Here is an 18,312-nt window from a genome sequence, read left to right on the forward strand (position 1 = left end):
ATGTCCAGCAGTTCGTTGGTGAAAACCCTGGAGGGACTGAGCCTGGATTCGGGATATGTGGCCGGGGACCCGTGCCCGTCCCTCAGCCTGTCCTCCTCCGGGAGGTCGAGGCGGTCCCTGCCGCACTCCGGCGCTCCTCATCGGGGAGCCCGGTGGCAGCGGCCCGGCTCCCTTTACAGCCGGAACGGCAGCTGGGACACGGTGAGCACGCTGCCGGAGGACGCGGCGGACGTCCTGGCGAAATGCCCGTGCTTGCCCGAGCTGGAGGAGTACCCCTGGACGGAGCAGGAGCTGCGCGACGTCGTGCGTAAAGTTGCCGGCTCGGACGCGTCGTTCACGGGCGACGCGCTCCACTGCCTGTCCGTCCTGCTCCGGAGGGCCCTGGTGCGGATCTCCCGCGAGGCGCAGCGGCTGAGCGAGCTCCACCGGCGGTGCACCCGCCTGGAGGTGCAGAGCGCGGTGCGTCTCGTGCTGAGCTGGAGCCTCGCGGAGAAGTGCGTCTCCTCCGCGGTGAGTGCCGCGTCGCTGCACTGCATGAGCTCCGGGGACAGCGCGCGCCAGCGGGGCGAGTCTGCGCGCTGCGGGCTCGCGCTGTGCGTCGGCCGCTTCTTCAGGTGGATGGTGGAGACGCGCGTGTCGGTTCGCCTGCACGAGTACGCGGCGGTGTGCCTGACGGCGTGCGTGGAGAGTTTGGCTGAGGAGGTGACCAGACGCGCCTTGCACGCGGCCCGACTGACCGCGGAGGAGGAGGAGGAGGGAGAGGGAGAGGAGGAAGGGCGGATGGTCCGGGCCACCTGCGGCCCGGTGACCGCGGAGCTTCTGGAGGGAGCCGTGAACAACGACGCGGAGCTCTGGGGGCTGCTGCAGGTGTACGAACATCTCATATGTGGGAAAAATGCGCACGGTGAGTTCAGGACATGTTTTACGCGTATTATTTTAAATGGAACGTGTCAGAACTAACTTTTGTTTTTTGTAATACAGTATATCTGTAATCAAATGTTAAAATGCACAAAGTTCCAGGTAAGTGCACCGCTTGGACGCCATTCTTATGCCAAATGTTCATAAAAAGATCAATGCATAAACCTGCAAACAATACAAACTCCAAAAATGGCAGTGAAGACTTTATGTGCGTAATTATCAACTTTTTTAATCCAATAAATTATGGGACAAATACAGCATAGTATTGCAACAAAAAGTTATTTTAATCTAATGTTACAACCTCACAAAACAGTTCCTTCAGTAAATGTAAAACAGTGGAAATCAAAACTCACATTTGACAACAGAAAATAACTAGTAAGATTTTCTCATTATGATTGTTTACATAACATTTACGACTGTAATATTAAGGTCAACTCACTTGTCACCATCTCAGAAATTGTCCCTAATATCTTCATTCTAACCACACCATTATTTAAGTGAAAGTTATTTTGTTTTAGTTGACCAGTTTAAGTAAAATCGTCAAAATTTACCTTAACACGGTACCAGTAAATGATATTTATTTGATATTTACTCTAATTACATGAAAAAGTAGAGTTGAATTGATTTTTTCGTGGTATAACTATGTGAAACACGTTTCTTTTCATACCAGATAAGTGACGTTTCAGAGTTGATTTCTCCTGGGATTCTAAAGTGTGTCATTTGCTTCCTTATCTGTGTCGTTAACATTCCCTGTGAGGTGAGCGTCATCGAGTTGAACCGGTTTGTCTCGCAGTCTTCACCTCACACAGAGCTTAAATGACGTAACATAACAACAGGACTCTTCAGTCTGTGTCTTATAGAAAGTCCAGTTGCCTCATTCATACGATCGGCATCAACACGACCTGGAGGACTCCGACTCTCCATTCAGCTTCTCGCTCGTTATACGTGAAGGCAGGTTAAACTTCAACCATACAGACGCTCACAGTTTACGACTGCAAGAAGTTTACACTCGCCAATCAACCTCAAATGCTTGTTTTCTTTACTTTAAGAGAAAAGAATAGTACCTAGAAATCCACACACGCTCAGAGAGAACATGTTAACTCCACATAGAAAGACCCCGTCTGGCCTCTGACCTGTCAGTGACGCTCGCCACCACATTGCGGTGTGTTCAAGTAAACTCACACACAAATATACATATATGTACTATAAAGTGAACATGAAACACTTTCCGGTCACTAAAACAACAGCAGAATTAGTACATTGTCAGTTAATTTACCTTTTCCACATTTCTAAAGTCCAGAATGGTTAAATAACGTAAGATAAACACAAAAATCTTTCAGTGTGTTAAAAAGTGCAACTTCAACAATGAAAATGATGTCCAGAACTCAAAGTCGGTTCTTCCATGAAAAAGTGGTAAAACTACATGTTTACGAGTGATTTCAGGTGAAAAGTCTCCTCCAGGTCAGGCTGCTTAGGAAAAAGGATGCAGGCTGGTTGAAAATCAAGAAGTTTCTTTAACATTTCCATCGTCTGCCTGTTGAAAGAAGAAATGTGAAACAGTGTGAAGGGAAACACATCTTGATTAGACTAAACAGATTGTCCGTTATCCTGACGAGCAAAAAGAAGTTGGCATTAAGTCGTGAGGAACAAGGAAATGATGTCGTGAACGTCCTTCCAGCATTTCACATTTATATTCAATTATTTTGCTCACAGATCTCGTTCTAAAAGTCTCTTGTCAAATGAGGAGAATAGTTACGAACTAATTACCAACATATGTTGAGTTACTGTTGTTTTCGATAACCACGAGTAGAAATCAGTCTTTATGCATCAATTCTACTTTACTTTTTATCTTTATGTGCACATCTACAGTCGGGCTGCAGCACCGAAAACCTTTAAAATGTGATTTTTTTTTAACTGAACTTGCCGGGTTTTTAGCATCTTTCACTGTCAGACACCCTGAACCTAAGCGCGCTTCAGACCTGCCACCGACATGCAGAAGCGTGTGAGTTCAGCGTTATTAGTAGGTCACGTCGCCGCAGTAAACACAGCCGCTGTATCCCTCGCCCCGCTGCATGCTGGGACACGGGCCTCTCTCCCACGAGAAGCGGGTGCAGTAACCCAGCGAAGTGTTGTTACCCTCTGACCCGCCCGGCCGAAACAAAAGGGCCTCTCTTCCCCGCCCAGGCGGCGCAGCGCGAGCTTCGCGGCTCCTGGTGTGGCGTCGGCGGACGCTAAACAAACTCTGTCGACTCTCACGCTCTCCCACGACGAGTCGGTCCGCTGGGGGCGCGACGGGCGAACGCATCCCTCTGATCTGCCGACGGAGCAGTGAGACAGAAGAACATGTTTCCACTCTGTCCTGCGGGGCGTTCCCACAGACGCAGACCGTAAGGTCATTATGCAGAACTCAGATTTATGCCGCCGCGTTCGGACATGTGTGCAGGGATCAGCTTACGTTTTTTCCTTTTTGTGGAGCCCATTTCCAGTTTTATAGGGTCTGGGCAGTTTCTCTTCTCGTTTCCTAATAACTTGCACATCAGATTAGAAGCATGAGGGTTTGGTTCAGTTTGTTTCTGTGTTTCAACTGTGCTTTTATGACTTTTGATTTGTAGAAGTAGCATCGAAGTGTTTTGGGGTGTTTTTTTTTGCATTCATGGTAAATCTTCTGCATTTGTCTCATATTAATCAGCTTTCTGCCTTGTTGAAGTCACATTTCTTTTGTGATTTTAATGAGATTATTAATTAAACAGGCATAAAAGACAATAAGACTCAAAGGAAACAATATATGGACGCGCAAGTTTGATCATCTGTGGGGAACTTTGACCTTGAATTTGTAATTTCGCCCTCTTTACACCACAGTTATAATGGAAGGTTCATCATCGTATGAGAACTGAAGCTGCTTATTTAATATAAACAATGAACTGAACGGCTGTGAATTCAGCTCAGCGGGTCGGAATTTGATCATTTCTAAATGCGTTTGCTTCCACATTGCCCGAGGAGTTACCGCACTCGATGCAAACGTGGTTATCGGAACTTCCTCCATTTCTGGAAAAAAGATCTGTCGGGCTGCGACGGCGGAGCGACCGAGGTCACATGTCTGAGCTACACCTTGATTTACAGGGTATTGGTTACCATGTTTTAACTCCTTAATGGCTACAAAGGACTGAATGTGTGACGACGAGAGCCTGTTTGATGAACCGGTGAGCACGTCAGTGTGTCTCTGTCATGTGTGTAGTTTTATGTGTTTAGTCGCGTTCGCCTTTGTGTCGCTACTCAGACTGAAGGGGAATCGCAGACCTGCAGCTGGAGAACGCGTCTCACGTGTGAGAACAGAGCAGCCGGTAATCCAACACTCATTCGGCGACCAAATGTCATCTAATGTTATCTCCATCTGGACTCTTGAAACCATGAAACACCAAAGACTAGTTTCTCCTTGCAGTGTTTTTTTTTCTCATGCTAATTCAACCCAGGGTGAGATTTGATCCCGAGCTGATTAGATCAGAGACTCAATCAGAGGCTGACGACGTCAGCCCCTGATTGAGTCTCTTCTGGTGTTTTGACACTGCCTCGTCTCCGAGGCCTCGTGTGTCCGTTCACACGAGGCTCCAGACTCACCGAACTCGGCTTTAAACCAGATTATCCTGCCAAAACAACCTCTTCCCGCCAAATTCTGCTCACGTGTTTCACGCGTCTCTAAAGAATCTGTTTCCTGCCACTGAAGTGAACGGTGAGAAGTTTCTGCAAAGGAAATTCTGCTCCAGTAAAACTCTGGCTGCTCTTTCTGCAGACTGCATGTGAAATAAAGTAACCCGTTGCAGCTGAGGCCATGTGAACATCACTGTACATTTCACTCTGCATATAAGAAAGAATTAGACAGCAATGACTGTCAATTGACCATTAATTAACCTTAGATTAAAAACCAATATTGTATTCATTTAGAAAGATAAACACTATAACTGAGTGCTGAATCTTATGTATCCTCAATAAGTGAATCTGATATTTTCACCATTCGTTATGCATATTTATGAACAGCAACCTGTATAAAAAAAAAACTAGTATTTCCCAAAAAATTGGTTGTTTTTGTTATTATGGCTGCAGTTCTGACATTTTCTAAGGATTTTTTTTTCTCATCTTCATGATTGGCTTCAAAACTTTTTAAATTTGTACCAGATTATCGTTTTATCGCCCATCGTTACGTCATATGTGTCTACAAACGTGCCTTCCCTCTCAGTGGGGAATCGACTCGACCTCAGGGTGGATAAAGGAGAATAAAACATTAACGGACGAACCACACTCTGGACGCGATGGGGTGCTGATAAAACTTCACTAGCTGTTCAAGCGTGAACTGAATGAGAAAGTCTCGTCGATCTCGGCGTCTGGCTTCGGACTCCGCCGAGGTGATCGTCTGACCTCCAGCACTCTGTGCTCCCGCTGTCCTCCACCAAACACTCGCAGTATTATACCAAGTAGAAAAGAGCTGTTGTCTTCTGCTACCACGGCGACTGAGCCTCTTGTTTTCATTTTTGGGGCGCGCACACACACACACACACACACGCACACAGTACAGTGCACTCTTTCTCTAAGGATGCGGGGGCGGGCTGGCCGGGGGGGTTGTTAAGCCTTGTTTTTACTTAGCCACAGGTACACACCAGCAGTGAGTTAAAGGAAATGACTTAATCACCCCTGCTTGTGCTGTAAGCAGGTCAGTGTTAGACACAGGAGCTGAGGTGTGTGTGTGGGGGGCGGGGGGGTTATACAGGTAGGGATTAGAAAACAGTGATTTGTGCTTTGTCTGCTGCATACTGGTCTCCTGTTGTGGAGCCATGAATAGATGCTTGTTCTGACCCCTTGTCTGTAAACACGGCGGGGCAATCGGCGGCAATTATCTGCCGCCCTCACTCGCTCAGTCACTTCTCCTTTTCTTTAAGCAAAGATTTCTTTATTCCAGAGGCGTGGGGTTGGGGGGTTAGGGGGGGGGGGGGGGGGGGGGGGGGTTCAGGTCACAGTGATGGATCAGCTCAGCCTGATAATCGAGACTTTTGTTCCACGTTGCCTCTGTTTACTTCCATTTAGCCTGGAGGTGGAGGGCGGGGGCGAGGTCAGGGCTCTCTGAGGGCATTTCTACATTTTCTCTACAGTTTGTGAAATGCGATGGTGAAACCACCGCGATAAAGCTTCAAAAAAGAAAAAAAAAGCTTAAAAAGCTCTATATCATTTTGCAGCTGCAGTGGTCATAGTTATTCCTTGGTTCCTCGCTTCCTTGTTCTGCAATGAGACATTTCTTTGTCCTTTCTCACCTTTTCAGTAATGCTTTATAATAATATTATTAATATATATCTTTTATTATCTGTGTCTAACTTGAATGAAATTTTTTTTTTTTTATTCATTTATTTGATCAGTTTCAGTGGATCAGTTAAATTAAATCTCTGCGGACTTGTTGTTGTGTATTCGCTGCGCTCGGTTCCAGTTTTTGCAGGTCGTCGTCACTGGTGCCGTTTCCATTGTGTGGAAGATCAGGAGTCAGCAAATACCTGATTCAAAGAGGCACAATGGGTGGGATCTCATCTGTGTGTGTGTGTGTGTGTGTGTGTGTGTGTGTATACACATGTTTTACCCGCTTTCTGAGTCCCAAAACCTTAGTGCGTTACACTTTCTGTCTTCCACCGACTTTGTGGGCCCAAAACGCTGGACACTGAAAAGCTTTTCGACGTGAACTCAGTTCTGACGGTCCAGTTTAGGGTCAGGGGTTAAAAAAAAATGCATTATGTTAATTGGAAACGACCCACAAGTAATGATGTTTGTGTTTATTTATCATCTATGTGCTGAGCTGAACCCAGACTTGTCCAACAGCCTCTGAGCTTCTCAGCTCGTTGGCTCCAAGTGGAAGTTGGTTTTTTTTTTTTATTATTAACCTCCGAGGTCCTGGGGTCCAAATATGTAGACATTATTTTAGGTTGTTGGATTGTTTTCACAACTTTAAAGAGCAATGTCTACTGAAGATGACATGCTTTTAATCAATTTCTACTCATTTTACAAATTTCTTGGGTTAGGGTTAAAAAACAAGCAAAATGTGAAGGATTGAATTGTTTTTGTTGCGTTTCAGGCGAGCTGTCGCTGCCGGCTCACGTCAGCCCGTACACAAGGCTGACGGAGAGCAGGGAGGATGCCTACATCCAGCTGGAGCTCCGGACGCTGGAGCAGGCTCTGCTCGCCACCTGCGTGGGCAGCATCACCGAGCTCAGTAAGCACGCCTGTGTGTGTGTGTGTGTGTGTGTGTGTGTGTGTGTGTGTGTGTGTGTGTGTGTGTGTGTGTGTGTGTGTGTGTGTGTGTGTGTGTCGCCACTGCCACACTGGGCTCCTGTGCTCTGCGTGTTTATTTAAAGTGTGACGGGCTCCTGGGACCCCCAGGACCCCCCCCCCAGTTACACAACAGCCTGTGGATTGTGTCCAGAAGACAAGGGCACCTTCACACCCTGCAGGCCACCGTACTTCATTATCCCAGGGCTCGTTACCGAGGCGGCATGAAAAGGTGCCTTCACTGTTCGCACCACTTTATGGACCCTCTGCTGATGCCTTTAATGGATCCAGACTTTCTACGAGTTTATGTTGCCTTGGTTTTTTTTTTTTTTTTCCTTTAGCTTTCTTTCTGTGTTGTTGCATTCAGAGTTTTGAGAATCAACCTCTGTTTGAAGCTCACGGGATTACAGACAAATATGCAATTTTTTCATCAGATACTACAATGAGATATTTGACTGCACAAGTTGGAATTTAGCAATTTTGATTAGTCTTAAAACAAGCGTGATCGGAAAACAATTATCTGCCTGTATTTTCATATTAAAAAGCACCGTAACAAAAAGAAATGCTTTCAAATCCTGGCAGGGTTTGTTCCTCATGCATAGGAAATGTACCACATGAATGCACGAATGAAGTAATCCAGAAATACATGATGGATCTATCATGAATTCATAAATGTGTCCGTAATACCACAAATCTTATCATTCCGTAAGTCTATAAACGAATAAATGCTCCAATCATTTGTGCATGAATGAGTCATTCCATCATGAACGTGGGAAAGATTCCACGAATTGACGAATCAATCAATAAATCTGTGAATTTATTTGGGCCTAAATGGATGAGTCATCCGTGAATTATTGAATGAAACAATTCATCCAGACGTGTTCAAATGAATGAATGGATGGATCATTCTTTAATCCGTTATTTTACCCATCTGTCAAATCATCAAATGAATGAATGAATCCATCCGTTCATCAATGTGAAACTCGGTAGAAACTCTGGATGAGTCGGACTGTTTTCCGTCCCCCTGCAGGTGATCTGGTCTCCCGTGCGATGCACCACATGCAGCGTCTGCGCAGCTCCAACACGCCAGCGTGTCACAGCCGCTCAGCCAATCAGCCGCCAGTATCCTGGGCCCCCGACGCCCTCCGCACCCTCTACTACTTCCTGTCCAGCCCGCAGATGGAGTCGCTGGAGAATCCCAACCTGGAGCCGCCGGCCATGACGCTGAGCAGAGAGAGGTGTGTGTGTGTGTGTGTGTGTGTGTGTGTGTGTGTGTGTGTGTGTGTGTGTGTGTGTGTGTGTGTGTGTGTGTGTGTGTGTGTGTGATCCTCTGATCTACCAACATGTCTGACCCCCCCCCCCCCCTCCTCCTCCATCCAGGCCGTTCCTCCTCCTCCCTCCTCTCATGGAGTGGCTCCGAGTCGCCGTGGTTCACGCCGAGCATCGCCGCAGCCTATTGGTGGACAGCGATGATGTCAGACAAACGGCCCGGCAGCTTCTTCCTGGGCTGGACTGTGAACCCAGACAGCTGAGGTACGACTCATTAACATTAGACTTAATCTATACGTGAAATGACATCTGGATAAAAGTGACTCGTGAAACCCAAAGAAATAAAACAGTGAAAATTTTGCCTAAATATTGTTTTGTGTTATTTTAACACAAACTTAGTCTACTCAATTTAATTTGTCTTATGGATTTATACCATTAAATGCATTTAAAAAAATATTTTCTATGCCACTGTTTTGATTAACACTCCCAAGTAAAATCTCCAGGTATCTTTATTTCTTGTTTCTTGCATTTAGTATTATATTGTCCTCACTTGTTTTTCTTTTCACATTATCACCCTGCCAAATGTCTTTGAAGCTCATTGAATTGGAATAATAGAATAAAATGGAATAACAATACTTTTAACAATCCAAGAGAGAAATTCTTTTACAGCTTTGCTCCACACAGAATATAATATGATAAATGGAATAGAAAGTTAAAATATCAAATAAGACAGATGGTGTATAATAATATGTACAAGGCTTCACTGTGACTAATGGCTAAGTTACCGGGAAAACAAAGTTGGGTGACTCAAAACGCTACAGAAAAATACTCAACCCACAGAATAATAATAAAATCAAATGCACTAAAAGCAACACTGGAATATTTGTCAACGTCTGCAAACATTTCAAAAGGATGGAAAACATAAATAATTGACAAAGTATAGGATATGTCAATAAAACATGCAGTAAAATAAAATATACTTCTGATTAAAACCGAAAAGGCAAGTGATTATTTGTTCAGGATGTGTTGGGAGTGAAACGACCTCTGGCGTGACCTCTGGCTGCATCATCCTGGATCCCCTCGGGAATGTGACGTTTCTGTCCCGGCAGGTTGGAGAGCTGCTTCCACTCCTTCAAAAGTCTGGACGCTGAAGCTGCTCTGGACAAGCTGCAGCAGGACCTGGGCTTCAGGATGCTCTCGTGTGGCCGGGCCGACCTCGTACAGCAGGCCGCCCGGCTCCTGGGGCCCGAGGGCGTCGACACCATGGACGACCAGGTCACTGCCCACCGACGATCGCCATGGATACGATGGGAGATAGAATCTATTTAGTGTGGATGTTCAGTCCTCGTATTTTCTGTTGGTTTTTTTTTTATAGCTGTTTACGGCATTGGGTTTACATTAGCAGTTCATCTCTGAAAGTCTTTAATGATAAATCTGTTATTTGAACTTTCAAAAGTTCCGCTTCAGATGAAACCTGCCCTGTAGTGACGTCTCCTCCTCCTCTCTCTCTGTGCGGCTGCAGGGAATGACTCCTCTCATGTACGCCTCGGCGGCCGGAGATGAAGCGCTGGTGCAGATGCTCATCGAGGCGGGCGCTCGTCTCGACCTGCAGGTAGAAACCGCAGCAGCTGACCTAAACTGGACCTCTGGTCCCCCCCCCCCCCCCCCCCCCCCCCCCCCCCCCCCCCCCTTCCCCCGCTGCTTAACTGCTTGTCTGATTTTCATGCAGGTTCCCGGCTGCTCGTCCAGACACCCGTCTGTCCACCCGGGCAGCCGTCGCTGGGTGGCGCTGACCTTCGCCGTGCTGCACGCTCACCTGTCCGTGGCTCAGGTGAGGGTGTGAGCGGCGGCGGCAGCAGGCTGCTTCTGTGGCGTTTCTTCGCTACTGGGTTTAAAAATGCACCATGACTCAAGTTTCAAAACAAAACAAAACTAACTAAATACATAAATGCACCAACTTCTGGTAGAATAGGTTTTTGGGGCTTGTTACTCTCTAATTGTGTCTCTGTGTCCTACACTCTGAGTCCACTGTTAGCTTTAAGATAAGATAAGATAAGATAAGATAAGATCGCCTTTATTAATCTCACAGTGGAGAAATTTACTTGTTGCATACAGCTCTTGAGGACACATGAGGAAAGGAGAGGAATGTGCAAACTGTTAGTAGAATAGGCAAGGAAAGTGCACACAGTTAGTAGAATAGAGGTATCTTATATACAATTTTACAAATTAAGTGACTTAGATAAAGTGTCCTAGGTAGCAGTAGCATTATTGCAAGATGAATAGCTTAGTGTTTGCCCGGCTGCAATCTTTTTAAGTTCATCTCAAATAAATTAGATCCACAGTGAACTCATCAAACTATGCCTGTATGCAAACATAAAGGCATTGGACACAGATATGTTTGGTAAAAAACAAAAAAGGCCTTCGATAAACTGTTGCAAATAAACCCCAAAAAAGCCCTGTACCACAGCTGTGTGTTCCCCCTGACAGCTGCTGCTGGAGGCCGGCGCCGACGTGGAGGGCGCCACCCTGCTGGACGGTCGGGAGAGCTCAGCCGAGACGCCGCTGCAGCTCGCCGCCGCCGCAGGTATCCCGTCGCACATCGCCTCCGGCTTACGTGTCCCCAGAACAAAAACCCAGAGTTCAAGGCCGGGTTCCTCCTTCTCAGGTCACTACGAGATGGTCAGCCTGCTGCTCGGCCACGGAGCCGACCCTCTGCTCAGGGTGCATCATGGGAACTCGCTGACGTCGCCGCTGCATGAAGACATGAACTGCTTCAGCTACGCGGCGGCACACGGGCACAGGTGAGGACGAGGTTTCCGGAGTGGTGAGAGGAAGTTTTAAATCCTCAACATAGAAACACACAGTCCAGATTTAGAAACATCAATCAACAAAGAGAAGGGAAACCTGGGAGTTTTCTTAAAGCGTACAACTTTAAAGTAGAAGTGCAGATGGTATTCTGGTAAAGTCAGTCAGTGTAGTAATGACAAAAAAAAAGTCCAGGCTAAAAGTACGACTGGTTTTTCTTCTGACACCTTTTAAAGTTTTGACATAAACTCATCCGTGGAGGAGGAAAGTCCCTCCGCTCCGGATCGGCTCCGTCCTCCATGTGTCTTGCTTGTTTCCCTCGTCTTTTCACTGCGTCCCGGCCGCTCCCTCACTCCATCACATCATTTAAAGTCACTCATGCGTGAAAAAGCCTGAAGGGCACATAATGGACTCGTCTATTTATTGCATGTTATTATTCAGGATGGGATGTAGGATGAAAATAGTTTGTGGAAAATGCATTAAAAAAAGAAAGAAAGAAATCTGAGACATGGTGGAGCGGCGGTTCACGCCATCGCCTCAAAACATGGAAGGTCCAACTCTGTCTGTGTAAAGGTTGCATGTTCTCTAGAGAAAATACACTGTTCACTCTTCAACTCTTGTGGCTCTAGAGGGCGCCAGAGAGCTCCGGGGAAGCAGCAGGCAGATAAATCAGGGAGTTCCTTTTTTTCTTTTAAATCCAGAGGAAAACGAATAATTGTAGGTGAAACTATGACTTTGTCAAAACATACATTTTTATGACTCAATTTATTGGTTTGACAGACGAAATGCAAATATAGTCAAACAATGACACTACAGATGAGCAGATATTTCAAATTGGACACCTCAAGCAGGAGAAGAGTTCTGCCTTAAGAGCTGTTAATTTTAATATCTTCTAAAGTCTGTGTTTACCTGCCAAACGCTCTACTGTGTGTCTGCTGGGATTATTGTCTCCAGCTCCTCACAACTTGAATCTGGACGTTGTTGCAGAGATGAAATGATGTTTGCTTCATGGTTGTTTGAGTTCCTCTCACCTCTCTCCTGTCGCAGGAACATCGTGCGGAGGCTGCTGCTGCAGCCGCGGCACAGGAAGGAGGACATCCTGTCCCTGGAGGAGATCCTGGCCGAAGGAGTGGAGGAGGAAGAGGAGGTGAAGCGTCCCACGCGGCCTCCGGCCCCGGACTCTCCGGGCCCGGTTCCCAGGCTGTGTAAGGCCAGGACCAAAGCCCTGCAGCAGGCGGCGTACTACAGCGCCGAGCATGGGTACCTGGACGTCACCATGGAGCTCAGAGAGATGGGTGAGAAAACTCTGCACGCGTTCCTCCGACATCATTGGAATTCAATCTTTTCCTATGAAAATTGTTTCACTCGTTTTGCTCAACTCCTGTATAAGGCGTGTTAGATTGCACACATTTCCTGTAGAAGTGTTCCTCCACCTCAGGTCCTTTGATTCTTTCTATTTATACATATTCTGTGGTCATACAGTGCCACCTAGTGGTCCCAGATGTCAGTATAACAGTGGGGTGAAGAGGCCCAAAGAAAAAGTGTTGCTTCTAGTCTGGAAAATACGGTAACTTGTTTAAAAAATGATTTTAAAAGTTTAAAATCAAATGCAGAGTTTAACTCATTGTTAAATGTGAAAGTTGTTAAAAAATGGAGGCGAGCATTAAAGCTGAAATTTAAGTATTAAAAAAAAAAAAAAAGCTAAATTGTTGTTCTCTGAGTAAAAAAAGAACAAAATCCTGTTAAAATTTATAAAAAATAAATAAATAAGGAAAACGTTAAGAAAGCATCTTATAAAAAAGGCCATGAATAAACGTCAAACTAAAGTTTTCAGACGTAGTAAATCACTTTCACTAATTAATTCGTCCAAACTCTCCGGTCGACACGGCGCGTCACGTTCCGCCGTCTCACACCTGACGTTCGTGTGCAGGCGTCCCCTGGAGGCTCCACATCTGGCTGGAGTCCCTCCGCAGAGCTCGGCAGCTGAACCGGGACGAGGTCGTCGTCTCGCTCCTCGCGGAGTTCCCCTCCATCCGGGCGGAGGACTACAGCCCCGAGCTGCTCGCCACGGGGGTCCCGCTCATGTTCCGCATGCTGGAGACCAGCAAGGTGACGCGCTTGTTTTGCTTTTCGCCTGAAAGGAGCATTTCAGTAAAGGATAGAAGTGAAGTGCATGAGTTTTCAAAGACAAGCCTTTTGCTTTTAATAAGCCACATTTCGGGTACTTTAACTCAGTGTTTTTCAACCTTTTCTGAGTCAAGGCACAGTTTTTTGTTTGGAAAAATCTGGAGGCACACCACCACCCAAATATGTGAAAATGTGAAACTCTGTAGCCTCTACTAACAATATAAAGTCATTCTCATCAACGTTTTATCAACAGGAATCAATTAAATACAGAAAAAAGTATTTCCCAATTTCTTTTTTTTTATTTTTACTCACTCAGTGTGAAACTTGGACCTGATGGATGAAGAGCTGAGATCCTGGTTCACATTCTTCCTTTTCAAAAACTTCTCCATCACTGTCGCTGACAGTTCTTTGATACAAGATGGTAGCAGCCGCAGGTGGTGGAGATTAACCAGACTGACGTCTTTCAGTTTCGATTTCACCGGCAAAGTTCTGTGCTGCCATCTAGTGGTGAAGAGTATTGTAGCGATCACGGAGTTGGTCGCTGCAGGGCATGATGGGAGTTCAGGTTATGTGTTGCCGGAGGTTATTGAGGGTTATTGTTGGGGTTGTTGTGTGTGTTGATTTGTGCTTGTTTTTGTTCCTCGGTTCAGATAGTTAATTATTTCGTCTAGCTTTGTTTGGTTTGTTGGATGTTGGTGTGCAACCATGAGTGAGAAATGTGTTGTGTGGAGTCTCATCCTGTTATGAAGTTCCGGGTTGCGTGTGTTCATGTCAAAATAAAAGCTTTTGGTGGAAAGAAGCTGGCAGGAAAGAATCTCAACTCAGAGCAATTCTTCTGCGGCGCTCGCCACAGCATTTATACATGATTACTCTGCACACAGCCGCTGTCAGCTGTGAGAGCAAATGTTTTTTTAGAAAAAATGTGAAATTGGATAATTTCCCACGACACACCTGACCATATCTCGCGGAAACACCAGTGGTTGAAAAACACTGAAATAACTCGATATACAATAGAACAGTTTTATTCGATAGCACGTCGTTGATCTTTGATTTGTGGACTTTCGAAGGTAGAAACTGTGAAGCGTGTTACTTCTGCTCTTTAAAACCGTTTGGCTTCACTGTGATGTCAAGCCAGAAGCCTCTCTCACCTCGTCCCCCCCCACCCCCCATCCAGGACTACGTGGTGACGAAGCGTCTGGCGTCCGTCTTCTCTCACTGCTACGGCGGCTGTCCAGTCCCCCCCATCCCGCCGCTGGACGTCACGCTGTCCACGCAGCTCGGTAACAAATACTTTGACCTTCGGTCCCAGCGAAACTAAAAGTGTAACTTAAAAGAGGCGAAGCGTTGACGCGAACGTCTCCGTGCAGACATTCACTTCCTGAACAACGAGGAGATGTCCGACGTGACGTTCGTGGTGGACGGGCGGCCGTTCTTCGCCCATCGGGTGCTGCTGATGTCCGCCTCTGAAAGGTCCGACGCCCGACGCTGAACATTAACCTTTCTCTATCAGGACTTTGAAATCCAGAACGATGTGAACCATGATTCTCTAGATCAAACTTGCTCGCATCGTGACGGCTGTTTCGTCCCGTCAGGTTTCGCCACATGCTGGCCGACTCCCCGGACGACATCATCCACGTCAGTCACATGACCTACAGCACCTTCCAGGTGGGCAAGCAAACAAACAAACAAACAAACAAATGCCCCTCCTGTTGTTTTGAGAGCAGATGTGGCTCATTTTGCTGACGGTGTGTGTGTGTGTGTGTGTGTGTGTGTGTGTGTGTGTGTGTGTGTGTGTGTGTGTGCAGGCGATGATGAAGTCTCTGTACTGTGGAGGAACAGACGGTCTCACTGTGTCTCAATCAGAAGCCATGAAGGTAAAAATCGCTCACCTGTTGACGGCGCATGTGATTTATTATAACTGCCGGTCGTAAGAAAGGTGTCATTTGTAGTTTTAAGCTTTGGGATTCATTTTCGGACTGATGATCTTTCAAATATTCTTACTTTCGTCTAAAACGGGGCTTTTTAATAGCAACTAAATAATAATTTCAGCGGTTTTTGGATCCTGTTCTGAGAAGTTGAGGTGTGTTTCGTTCTTTCTTTCTTTCTTTCTTCACATTAATGGACACTCAGTAAATTCTTGTGTAAATGTGCCAGATTTATCCATGAGCTACTTTCCATCCACAGTCCTCGTACGTTTAAGACAATTATTTAAAAACAAACATGGACATAGAATATATACACTATTTACAACTCCCCCTGCCATATAAAGGTGTCTCTGGCATTTGTATTTATTTTTATCTTTAAACATATGTTGTTGTTTTTTAATCTGTCACCGGTGTTGGGGTTTGCACTGTCAAATATAATGTGTACTTCAAATGTAGATTTACTCTCGGAACTCGTTTACATGTAAAAACATGTTATTTTTATTTTTGTGTGCAGCAGCGTTTTGGTCTCTCCGTACTGAAGAATACAAAAAACTAATCTTGATAAATAGTAAACAGTAACTACTAAAATAATTCAATTCAATTCAAATGTATTTATACATATTTATTTATTTATTTATACAGCACTAAATACAACACAGTCTTTCCTCGGTGCTTTTAACAGAAAATAGAAAAGACCAACAAATCCTGATAAATATTAAACAGTGACAACTAAAATAATGTCAGATAAAATGTAGTGTGTGCTTCCTGCTGACTAGTTTCCCATCCATTTTGTGTTTTTCGCCAAAAACTATGTCTCATATATCTATGTGTGTGTGTGTGTGTGTGTGTGTGTGTGTACGTTCGTGTACCCGATACTGGATCGGCTCGACCCTGTTACTAATGCTAAACATTTCATTACATCTTTGCCAAGTCTGTCACCGGTGTTGTGGTTTGCGCCGTCAAATATAATCCGCGTCGAAGCGACGTGCGCGCGCAAAAACCGGCGGGCCCGTGGTCGCAATGAAATGCTCGACGCCGTGCTTCGTCACCGTGGTGGAAAATACAGGCTCGGTCAAAGACGGATACTCCCCCCAACAAACGCTGAAACACATTCTCTGATGCTAAAAAATTAGCGCGGGCTAACGGCCCGGGTCCCCCCCCCCCATTTATTCGGGTCTTACAAGTTGATCACAAGATGATTAGCCTTTAACCAGTAATTCTAAGACTATTCCAGCTTGTTAACTCTTTCACTCAAGTGTTGTTTTCTCCAGTGGTGGTTTGTCTGAATGGAACCTCACAGTCTCCTCTCGTGGCCGATCTCCTTCTAACATTATTGGCTTTTCTTCTAATAAATACCTCCAAAGGGGGCGGAGCCAAACCGTGGAGGGATTTGTAGACGAGACGAGCTTGTTGAAAAAATTTGGTTTTCAAAACTCAAAAAGACGATATTCCACTAAAACTGGGAAATGGTGAGCGGAGGAGGGGTTTTTTCACAAAGCTGTTCTCCAGGTTTCAGTGCAGTGGCGTCAGCAAACGACCAGACAGTAGAACGGCGTGTGCGATTTCTTTTTTTTTTCTACATCTGTAACGTGTGCACAACCGACCGTTTTTCGCAGCTGCTGCCGGTGGCCGTCTTCTTCCAGCTCCGAGGTCTGCAGAGGAGCTGCGAGGCGGCGCTGTCACGACGTCTGGCCCTGGACAACGCCGTGAGCGTCTACCAGACCGCCAAGGTACAATACGAGGGTTTCACTCAGTGTCCTATTTGTGGTCAATAAGAAGAAGAAGGAGAAGAAAAAACAAACAAACCTACATATGTCCTGTGTGTTTTGTAGCACCACGGCGCGGCGGAGCTCCGCAGGTTCTGTGAAGGGTTCTTCCTGAAGAACATGGACGGCCTCCTGGACCGAGAGGACTTCCACCGCCTGCTGCTGGGGGGCTTCGGCCAGGAGCTGCTCTGCCCGGCCACGACTCCCCAACCCGGGCAGGAGCCGCCGGTCCTGCTGAGGGACCTGGAGGCTGCGCTGGTCTGCAGACTGTACGGTCTGCACGCTGCGTGTCGAGCCTAGGAAACACTCCAGACACAGTGTGTGTGTGTGTGTGTGTGATTGGGAATCGTAGCCATACTGTAAATCTCCTTGTAGAAGAACAAACTGCCATCAACTGCATATTTAAAGATCCATTTGTACAAAGAATCTTAATTTATCAAACTTTTGAGAGTGCGCTTGCTGGAACTCTCTCATCCCGGTTGTATGAACGGAGGAGCTCGAGGCTGCGGCGCGACGCGATCGCCGAATTTCCCATGAGGGAGGCGGGAATGTGAAGCAAACGTGGAATACGCCGTCGGAAGTCCAGACGACGTATTTCCTAACGCCGCACCCTGGAGGAACTCGAGCCGCGACTGCCGAGCTTCTGCGATTTGCTAGAAAATGTGAAGTTATTTAGAATAACTGGTGCTTTTTAAAATATGACTTCATCAACGATTCAGGCTTAATAACCTGAACTCCTCCAGGTTAAAGTAGCTGGACATCATTTGATGATTATTTTTGTTGTTGTTTTTTCCTTCATTGAACTTTCTTGTCATATTTCCAACTGGGGTTGGGAATTTTCCAGCTTGGAAATTTAAAACACACTGAGCAGAAGCTGATGGGAATAAATAACCTTTTTTTTTTTTTTAAAGATATTTATGTATGAAATCAATTTTTTTTAAACAAAACATTCCTTTTTTTTGTAGAGCTCACATTTAGCACATAAGAGAGGATGAAATATTGTACGACGACATGTTTAACCCAAAATGTGTAAATACTTTAGTGAATAAAGCATCAAACTGAAGCAAAGTCCAGCCACACACACACACGCACACACACGCACGCACGCGAGAGCGCTCCAAAGTCAACAGATTTATTTCCTTTAGCACTGAAGTTGTTCACAGTAACATCACAAGGGAATACATTGCCAGTGGTTATCCTGCTCA

At 45.8% G+C, this 18,312-nt stretch overlaps 1 protein-coding gene across 1 annotated transcript; it reads left to right on the forward strand.

Moving 5' to 3' along the window:
* LOC308131399 (ankyrin repeat and BTB/POZ domain-containing protein 2-like) lies at positions 1-17,407 on the forward strand (the record flags this gene model as incomplete). The annotated part of the gene is made up of 17 exons (XM_080498127.1): positions 1-904; positions 7,022-7,159; positions 8,246-8,453; positions 8,596-8,748; positions 9,594-9,759; positions 10,007-10,096; positions 10,214-10,315; positions 10,972-11,068; positions 11,150-11,285; positions 12,337-12,584; positions 13,220-13,398; positions 14,591-14,696; positions 14,784-14,886; positions 15,009-15,081; positions 15,222-15,290; positions 16,958-17,071; positions 17,174-17,407. The coding sequence occupies 17 exons, from the start codon at positions 1-3 to the stop codon at positions 17,405-17,407; spliced, it is 3,120 nt and encodes a 1,039-aa protein (XP_080354253.1).
* Between the last annotated feature and the right edge of the window lie 905 nt (positions 17,408-18,312).

The sequence above is a fragment of the Blennius ocellaris genome (assembly GCF_963422515.1).
Source record: "Blennius ocellaris genome assembly, chromosome: 1".
Lineage (NCBI taxonomy): Eukaryota > Metazoa > Chordata > Actinopteri > Blenniiformes > Blenniidae > Blennius > Blennius ocellaris.